The sequence below is a fragment of the Alosa pseudoharengus genome, unplaced genomic scaffold, assembly GCF_046254945.1.
Source record: "Alosa pseudoharengus isolate Yale_2024_CS ecotype anadromous, Long Island Sound unplaced genomic scaffold, YU_APseudo_1.1 YU_APseudo_1.1_scf_6, whole genome shotgun sequence".
Lineage (NCBI taxonomy): Eukaryota > Metazoa > Chordata > Actinopteri > Clupeiformes > Clupeidae > Alosa > Alosa pseudoharengus.
In genome coordinates, this window is record NW_027468848.1 from 38,632,371 (window position 1) to 38,642,479 (window position 10,109).

The 10,109-nt window shown below is 42.5% G+C and overlaps 1 protein-coding gene across 1 annotated transcript; it reads left to right on the forward strand.

Moving 5' to 3' along the window:
* The first annotated feature begins 2,031 nt into the window (after positions 1-2,031).
* On the forward strand, positions 2,032-9,892 carry hspb8 (heat shock protein b8). The gene is made up of 3 exons (XM_076270289.1): positions 2,032-2,685; positions 4,647-4,710; positions 8,071-9,892. Exons 1-3 carry the CDS (start codon positions 2,304-2,306, stop codon positions 8,261-8,263), a joined length of 639 nt encoding a protein of 212 aa, XP_076126404.1. The 5' UTR covers positions 2,032-2,303; the 3' UTR covers positions 8,264-9,892.
* The last annotated feature ends 217 nt before the right edge of the window (positions 9,893-10,109 follow it).

Here is a 10,109-nt window from a genome sequence, read left to right on the forward strand (position 1 = left end):
TATTCAGCCTGCAATTGATCCAGTATTGCTTTTTTATTTTCATATCAATGTCTTTTTTTTTTACTTGTGTCACATTCATTTTATTTTTCCATATTTATTTATACTGTTTATAAACTGTACAGTTTCAGGGCAAAAGATAAATGTCATTTACATATCACATGCTATTGTTTCATCTCATTTATGCAGCCATTTCCTTGTCTTATGTAGTTCATCCAACATAACTTGTTTTTATAGCTGATTTCACATGTTAATTAAAGACATTCACTGTTGGTCATTTTTGTTTTATTATGGAGAAATTCATCATGATTAATTCAGCCATTTAATATTTATGAACTGACATTTGGGCAAAAATGGTCAGTGGCAATGTTTTTTTCTTAAACATTATATGTAATTACATGCAATTATGTGTAAAACCGTAAAGTAACACCTCTGTTAAATGGAATTAATTTCTACATACCAAATGTAATGTCCGGGATCCAGCTTTTATATTTTTCTATGTATGTTACCTTTCAAAACCAATAATTAACTGTCATCAGACCACAATAAAAATTACACAAAATTAAGATAGGGCATGACTGATGTGGCTACCAAACCAGATAGCAGCATGTGGTCTGAATCTGGCATGGATCCGATAATCTGGACAGCAACTGGCAAGTCATAGTCAACAGAACATCTTTAAAAATGGATAAAAACAAATTATAATGCTTTGGTTGTTCCCTGAAGATGGATGATGGTTTGTGGTCGACTTATTGGGTCCATTAAATAATTCAACAGCCCACAGTATGCAGATCAACATAGTGTTCTCTGTGTACTGCATAATGTTCATTTCTAGACAAAGCGATTGAGGACAACCAGAGAGACAAGAAGAATAGACAGAAAAATACCTACATGTATTTTACTTTTCTATGGAATTCCAAAGCCACCTTTCCACTCTGATAGCACTGTTTTCCTCAAACAGTTACAGGAATGAAAGTGTGTCAAAGTTGATAATATCTGAGAATATGTATATAGAGTGGGCATATATATATATGGAGGTGCTGTTTTATTGATTGTGTGTGAGGCATTTATGACATAGAATTTATAAGCACAAGGATCCTGTTTCACATGGTTTATATTGATTTTGCTTTGTAAAATATGAGAGAACCATATATCAAAACAGACAAAAAATATGTAAGTGTTTGATTTCCCAATTATGAAGAATGCAGATATCAGCCTCCAAGAAAAACAAAGGGGCCTACAACAAGACCTACAACAGATTCCAACAGTTTTGGACAAACTTTTTTGCATCATGTAGCCTACAGCTTTGTGTATGAAAACAACAAAAATACATTGCTCCTGGCCTGTGTGACAGTTTGACTGGATTTAGTTTAGGGACAGAAATTCCCTGTTACAGTCAATAAAATGTAATGCTCTGTAATGTAATTGATGTATTAGATAAATTTCACAAGATTAAAAATGATCAATACGTACTTCAACGAAACAGCTCGAGTCTCTCTGTGTTGGTGGCTGACTTCAAATGTGAATGTCTTTTTCCATCATAGGCCTATCTGATTCATGCTGTCTTCCTATATAGCCTGTGAATATGGTTTCCAATAAAAGTTGTGCAACATAAGGTTGACCCCATATAGCCATTATCTTTATAGATGGGGTATGATCACGAATTCCTCTTAGTTTTCTTCATGCATATTTTAGCGAATGGGCGCTAGGGGAATCATGTACAGAAGTCGATTTGAAGCTGTAAACATGTTATCACTGCGCGCTTACAGCACTAGCCGTGTTGTTTTATCCGAATGATGACATCATGTTGCCCCCATCACTGTAGCTAGGTTAAATGCCGCCGCCAGTATTGAGGTGGTGTGCTGTTTTCTATTAAAGAGAAAGTGAGTCATTGGGGGTAGTGCGAAGTGTAATTCAGCGTTGCTTTGGAAGTGACACATCGACCATGTCCAAACTTGGAAGGGGAGGGTCTTTGGTCAGCTGTTGTGTCGGGCACTTTCTGGACTTTGCTATGTATCATAGGGTGAACTCGAACTCGGGTGGATCTATAAAACAGCTTTGCTATTTACTGTTTCCAGTTATCTTTGGTCAGACGGAAACGGAGGGTCAGTCTTCCCTTCAGAAAGTTTTTGGTAGTGAGACAAGTCTTTGAAGTTGTCAAGACCGGCTGAAAATCTTTTGATTTTTTTTTATAAGGAGGTAATGATAAGAGTTCACTTACCTCTGGTTGCTGACAACGGATTATTTTCAACAGTTTATAAACCGAAACTTTGTTAAGATTCCCTTATTCTTCACGGCGGCGCACTATGGGCGATGGGGATTTCTACACGTTGGGGAGCAGGCAAAGGGGACCTAGGGATCCGTTCAGAGAGCAGTCTCTGGCGTCTCGCTTTATGGAGGACGACTTTGGAATTCCCTTCCCCGAAGACCTCTCAATGGACTGGCCTGGCTGGGCACGGCCGCGACTGAGTACCCGACTCAACGCTCCCTGGACGGGTGGCCTGCGCACGGCGGGGTTCCCCCGCACATCCATGGGGTCGCCTACGGTCTACAGCTCACGGTACAGCGAGCCACGCAGCTCGCCGACGCCGAACCCAGACGAGCCCTGGAAAGTGTGCGTGAATGTGCATAGCTTCCAACCCGAGGAGCTAAACGTCAAAACTAAGGACGGTTTTGTAGAAGTGTCAGGTGAGCAGCCTCTAGAAAGACCCTGAAATAACTCATACAAACTACATCATTTGTAATTAATAGCCGTTTTCATGTAGGTTTTAGCAGATTGAGGGAGATTATATTTGTATGAGAGAGTGGATGTACATGTAAGTGTGTGCGTGTGTGTGTGTGAGGGAGAGAGAGAGAGAATAAATGTGTGTGTGTGTGTGTGTGTGTGTGTTACTTCAAGCCTGGGATATGACTTGCACATTTCCCCAGCACGTGTCACTTAGAGACACCTGCTTGGATGCCTCCAGCCTCACCCCACCAGCGCACCACAATTAGTCAAGGGCTGCTTTTCCATTTCATTGTGGCCTAGTAACGCAACAGCAATGCGTCAGGCCCACTGCGCGGGGAATAAACTAGGGAGACAAGTGATCTCTGATGTAAACAAAGTGTCACACACAAAAACAAAATCATTGTCATGTTGGTGAAAGCAATGGCGGTAGTTACAGTGCAAAGCCTAAGGGACAGGAGCACTAAGGAGGGAGGTGGGTAAAAGCATTGTAGTGCTGAGAAACCCTACTGGAGTAGGGGAACATGGGCCAGCCTGCCAGTGGGCTTTTTATAAGCACATAGCTGCTGGTATGCCAGCTGGATCACTCTGTCACAGAGGAGGAGGCCTAGAGATTGCTCACGTCACTCGACCCTGTTCTAAAAGCAGGCTCAGCAGCACTAGACACACACACACACACACACACACACACACACACACACACACACACACACTGTTCATGGAATGCTGTATGAGAAGGTCCAGCAGCACGTTATGCTGAGGCGTTATAGTGCCTTTAAAAAAAGAGTGAAATGTCATGGCCGCCTCAGCTACTGCTCACACAAAGACTTCAACGGGAGTTTATCTCACCGGTGGGGTATGAAAATGAGGCCTCGGTGGGAAAGGAATGTGACATCTAGGCCTGAAGAGATTATGTACAGATAACAGGTGACTCGGTAACAGATCTGGCTTGGATCTGACCCATATCCAGAATCCACAGTGGGAAAATGGGAGACAGAGAGTGTGAGAGAAAGCGAGAGAGAGAGAGAGTCATTAATACTGTATCTTACAAAATGTTATACGTACACTCTTCATAGTTTGAAACGTGTATCTTTGGTAACAATGGCTTTATTAATTAATGCCAGTAGAGCTTTGTTTTATTTTATTTGAGACAGATTGAGAGTTTAGGAAAAGAGAGAGAGAAAGAGAGAGAGAGAGAGAGAGAGAGAGGGAGAGATTAGGAAAAGAGAGTGAGTGAGGAACAGAGGGAGAGTGAAAGGATAAGCGAGGGACAGGTCATTGTCCCTTTTGTCCTCCCTCTTCTAGCAAGTTCCACAGGTGAAGAAGTCACACTGGGGGTGTAGAATTGCACATAACTCGCTGGGGGCCCGGGGTGTGGCGCCACTGACATTTAGTGCTGAATGCAGCTGCCCAGTTAAGTCCCAAACAGGACCTTGAGAATTGGCCCAGACTCTGGATCTTTCCAGCGCCCAGAGTTACGCCTCCGTCTACGATCACATATCAGCTCTTCCCTGTAGCACGATGTTAATATTTCAGTGTGTTTATCTACTGTAGCACTGTAACTAAGACTACTTGGTGCACAATCTATGGAAGTTATCCTTAATGTACAAGTAAGCTGGCAGATCATCAGAACTGGAATTAGAGTTGTGTTTTATCGGCAAGTCTGTTGACGCACACAAGGAATTTGGTTCTGCCTGCTTGTGCCTCTCAGTACAGAAAACAATACCGTACACACAGTATACAATGCAGCACAACATAGACAGCACACAATATAGAGACAATGTCCTGTGAGTGTTTTGAGAAATCTAAAGCTCTACTGCAGCAAAAGAGTCTATTCTGTATTCAGACTCTACAGGAGTTGTCCTTGAGGTAAGAGGTAGATCTGAGTCTGTGTTGTTTGGTGACATTGTTCCTTCATTTACAGGGAAACATGAAGAGAAGCAAGATGAGGGAGGCATCGTGACTAAAAACTTCACAAAGAAAATTCAGTGAGTATCATAAAAGCCTTTAAACAAGTGAAATATCTTCCATGTTTTTCATTTGTCCTGGTAGGCTATAGTGGAACTAATCTCTCCTTCACGTGAAGAAAGAGTTTGGTGCTGTAAATAGTATTGTGAACACATTAAATACATTTCAACGCAGTCATCTTTCATGAGTATTCTGGAATGTTTCACTTTAGTGATTCAAACAGAAAGAGAGAGACTAAAGAGTTTAAGTGAATATGTGCATACTAAACTATACAGATAATTTCATGGATGTTTTACACCTACTTTTAAAAGGCAGGCTTGTCAGCATTCATTAAACACCCACACACACACACACACACACACACACACACACACACACAGGCACACACACACGCACTGACTGTGCTGTAAGACACGACTCAAACACGAGTGGAATGATTGCAATCCGTCTGTGTTTACCCTCTCTCTTCTCATGGAGCCCCAAACTGGGCAGGGGCTCGTCGCGTCGTTTTTTCCATATCAACTCTATTCCTGTAATTGGACCATGGGACTTCAAACAGGCCTGTTTATCAGCACTTCTGCCTTCCGGGATCATCACATCAATGTGGCTAATTTCCTGTCTGGTAATTAGCGGTTAGCTGGCCCCAACCGCTGGAGCTCTCTTGACTATCGCTGCCCGGCCCTATATTTGGAGTCCTTCAGATGATACTGTCTTCGTTTTGGGGGGGGGAATTAAACTTGAAGCAAAAGACAGATGGAATTATAAATAACTGTCCTTAATACACAAATCCTACGACTGGGGAAATACTGCAAAGGACATATTAGACATTAGGCTAGTGGATGTTAGGATTACTGCTGAGTGAATGCCCAAGTCTTGGTTGCCAAGATTTCCAGGCTACTTGTGGAATGTGTTGTCATATTGTGCAGTTGTCTTTCAGTCATTCCAGTGAGACATGGTTTAAATTCTGAGACATTTGAGTGAAATTTAGAGTGACATTTGTAATTAGGCTACTGTCCTGTGCTTCTTTATAAAGATCCCTGCCTTGTTCTGTTCTTTTCATTTGGCTCCATGGGAAGATCCAAGAAAAGAACCCAAGGAACGTTTGAGACAGAGACAGAGCAGAGAGTCTCTCTCATTTTTTTTTCTCTGTCAGGCCTGCATTCTCCAGTCTCCCTCAGAAGCATATTGGATGGCTGTTGGCAGTCACCCACAATCAATGTGAGATATAGACTGGGGAAAATTTTTTTTGCCGGAGGTAAACAAAATCCAGAGCTGGATAGATAAGGCCCCTGAGATGCCCCTGACATAATAAGTTGGCCGAGCAATTTGACTTTGCCAAGAGTGATGATTTTGCCATACAGCAGTCAGCTCTCAGTTGACCCCCTGTTGATTCGGAGAGCAACCCCTGGGATTCGTTGTTATTTTGAAGCACTTGTGATTACTGTGACGATGTGTGCCCTATACATGATGACTCTTGAAATGGCCAGTCATGGTCCTTCAGAGGGACAGTAGCATAGCCATGCTGATTGAATGCAGCCTGGGCACAAAGTGGACTGTGGCCCCTGGGGTTTATATAAGCACCATGGCCGCTTGGCAGCTTTTACGGAAAACCCCAGTCGGGCTATATTTGGCTATGGTGCTTGACGAAACCCAGAGTCTGTCTGTCTCTCTCTCTCTCTCTCTCTCTCTCTCTCTCTCTCTCTCTCTCTCTCTCTCTCTTACTCTCACTCTCTCTGTCATGTTCTCTCTTGCTCTCTCTCTCTTGGTGTCTCTCTGTTATGCTCTTGCTCTTTCTCTGTCTCTCTATGCCTCTGTAGCCTTCTCTCAACTCTCTCTCTCACTTTGAAAGTGGAACATTTTTAACCTAGTTAATGCTTTGAAATGCTTTGAAATGCTCACATAAGGAAAAAGACAAGGTTTCACCCAAGGACTGAGGGTATTTTGCAGTCATGTTATTAGAAAGCTGAAAATGCCTGAATGCATAAACACACAGTTTCCTGAAACTCCTCTCTGGCTGTTATTGTTTCTCGCTTTAATCCGATCAATTACCTCCTCGGCCCTACGAGGGATATTTTTCCCTTAAAAATGGGCAGAGGAATAATACAGAGTGTCTGTATCTCATCCAAGCTGATGCAGGGCTCATCCCACCCTATACATGTCATCTGGGTGTAGGTGATGCAAATATGTCCATAAAAGCAAAAAGAAAAGCTGAAAAAACAACGGGGGGCTAACTCTGTCGTCTGTCATGAAAACAGGTCGTAGCCGGCCTGCCTTCCTGGTGAGCTGATTACACAGAGTGAGTGCACAGATGGAACATTTTGTGTGATAAACTTAGAGTCAGGTGATGATTTGTAATAATTGGAAAACAGCCCTTGTTTCTCAGAATTGCACCTGCAGCACTCTCCGTCTCCATCTGACTCTCATCTCATCACCCCCCCTCTCTCCTCTCTCTCCTTTCTCTCTCTCTTTCTCCTCTCTCCTCTCTCTCCTCTCTCTCCTCTCTCTCCTTTCTCTCTCTCTCTCTCTCTCTCTCTCTCTCTCTCACACACTTCACTCAAAAAGTATCCGCAGTGGAAAGCTGAACATTTAAATGAAAACCAAGAAATGCATTAAGAAGCATCTTGCCATGCCGTGGTGCTTTGGGGGTTGGAATTTTGCTGAGGAAAGCAAACACAACCAAACTTTCCCTCACTGCTGTACAGTATATTGTTTTCTTGGAGAGTTTATGCTCTTGTCTTTTGGGCTGTATAGTCTTTTGCCCTCTCTCCAAACAGATCAACTACCATCATTCATAACTATAACTTAACTAAAACTCTATTTCAATAATATAATCCATTGTGTGTTTAAAAGAGCCAGTGTTGAATACACTCAATAATCAATAACTCTAAAGTTACTGAAAAAAGCTGTAATTTCAAGTCTGTAGGTCTATCTATCTATCTATATCTATCTATAAATTAACTTACATCACTGTATGAAATAAGTCATTTTGTAAAATAATACTGCTATTTACACCCAAAAAGCATACACTCTAGTTTTCGCTTGGATGTAGTCTGAATTGCTCCTCACCCAATCCCATTACAATGAGATCATCGGAGTCATTCTGATCTGTTTGGCCTGGAGGCTGAGGGGCTGACCCTTGTGCTTGCCCCTGTGGCTTGGCTTTTTACTGCGAGTCCAATTTCCCCCCCTCTTATTGCTGTTGTCTTAGTGGGGATGTCAGCCCCTTTTTGTCTGTTGATTTTTTATCTAGGCAGTGCACAGCATAAGTGCAGTGTCACTCTTGGCAGGTTGCCTGGCAGCTCTAAATGTGTTTCCTCTCATCTCTCGTCTGCATGTGTGTGTGTGTGTGTGTGTGTTTTATTTTTTTTCCAATTCCGCAGGATCCCGGCAGATGTTGACCCTCTCACAGTGTTCGCCTCGCTCTCCCCCGAGGGGGTGCTCATCATCGAGGCGCGCCAGACGCCACCATATTACCTCTACAGCAGCGAGATGCCCAGGGACGAGCCCATGCCGGGGTCGGCAGCGGTGGCAGCTGAAGCAGAACCCAAACCCCAGGAGGCCACCGTAGCGTAACTCGCCAAACATCACCGTGCCCCCGTGCAGTATTAAAGGCCATCCAGCTAATCCAATAGATGTTTTTCCCTCCCTCCCTCCCTTCCGTCTCTCTCTCTCTCTCAGTCTGTCGTTTCCCCTTTGGCTGGGGTTTAGGCCCTCTGCGTGAGGTGAATGGCTGTCTTATGAGCTCTGTGCCCGAGTACCTTACACACAACCTTTTGATCCTTGCCGAAGACGTCGCATAGCCTCAAGCCCACTTATGTCTGGATTGGATTGGCGCTATAGGTTTTCCCTTTTTTTTAGTTTACCAACTGGATATTTTGACTTCTGACATACCCTTTTTAAATGTTTTTAAACATCAAATGGGCTTCATTATGAGGTGGACTGAAAGAAACATGGGTTCTGAAACATACAGTGAAATATTACATTACTTGTGGTATGTGTTATATGTGACTCTACGGCGAAACCAGTCCAAACGGTCAATGTTTCAAATGGAGTTATTGTGTTTTCATGAAAGACCATAACACAAACCTTCAAATGACGCTATCTGGTGTGACACTACAGTATCTGGCCCTCTGTTTGGAGGAGCTGTACCAAGGATTACGTGTCAGTGGACTTGCATTCGCTGTCAGGCACTTCATGTCATATCTGTTGCCATTATGTGTTCCAACAGAATTTTTAATGTTGCTACCATGGGCGCATTGGGCGGTTTTGATCAGTTTGTCAAGTGCAAATAAAGTGTTGTTGCGCTTAAGTCTAATCTAAGTCTATACTAATTTGACCTATTAGCTAGCTTATAACATTAAAAGTCACACCGTAAGAACACCGTAAACCTAATGATAGCATAAAAAAAGCATCATGACACCATCTCAAAAAAATTCTACATATCTTAAAACAGCAACATGCGATATCAGACTGGTTTTCTGTGGAGAGTCACATATAGTCATTGGGGTTCCTTCAGAACTAGTAGGTTGTATGTGTCACTGTTAGGGTCTACTATCACTGGTGCTCACAAAGGTTTGTTGTGGGCACTGAAAATACTTTTGAGGGACAAAAAAACAAAGATAAAGAAAAGCAAAGCAAAAAGGGCTGTTTGTCAAAGTGTCAGGGTCTGAGGCCGACTATATTTCATCACCACCAAACACTCCACCAGATCCCCAGGAACAGATCCCCAGCAGCTGGCACAGAAAAAAATAAATAAAAATTAAGTCTGACATGGAAATGTTTGTCTTTGCTCCATCTACTGTATGCTGTGTGTGTTTTAACTTACTAGCTTTGTGTTTTTGTGTAAAGACTGAGGGACATAAAAATCAATGCGCCATTGGCCAATAATTAATAAGGTCAGCTGTGTAGCAGAAAGGGAATTATTCCCTTATTGGCGATGTATTGATGCTTTACTCATTGTAAATATTTAAATCAGTATATTAACCAGCCTGGTCATGGGAGATTATAAGATTTTAAGAGGTCTTACAAAATGATGTTTTCTTTCTTTTTTTATTATGTGTGGTGAAGATATATTCTCTTCAAATGAATGAATTCAAGTGAATGAAATTTTACCAGACCAGATTCTACAAGATGCCTTTGTATTGTATGTACATGCAATAAAATTAATAAGAATTATTATAATAAAAAAAATCTCTCTCACTACCCTTTCGCCTGGTGTGTGGTCACATCTGTGTGCTTTTGTTCTGCACTACTCAGCCTTGTTTGGGAAGTCTTCCAGCAGGACGTGATTTGCCCAGCAGCCAGTAATTGGGTGGCAGATTAGTGAAAGGCTTATTTAAGACGACTTGGCTTGGCCAAGGGCCCCTCGCTAGGCTACATGTTAGCTGAGAAATTGTTGGTGGGTGTTTCTGCTACAGTG

Excerpts from the sequence above, each read along its gene's own strand:
- hspb8 (XM_076270289.1), top strand. The coding sequence starts at position 2,304 with ATGGGCGATGGGGATTTCTACACGTTGGGGAGCAGGCAAAGGGGACCT. Across the intron at positions 2,686-4,646 it reads CGGTTTTGTAGAAGTGTCAG|GGAAACATGAAGAGAAGCAA; the intron begins GTGAGCAGCCTC and ends CTTCATTTACAG. Across the intron at positions 4,711-8,070 it reads AACTTCACAAAGAAAATTCA|GATCCCGGCAGATGTTGACC; the intron begins GTGAGTATCATA and ends CCAATTCCGCAG.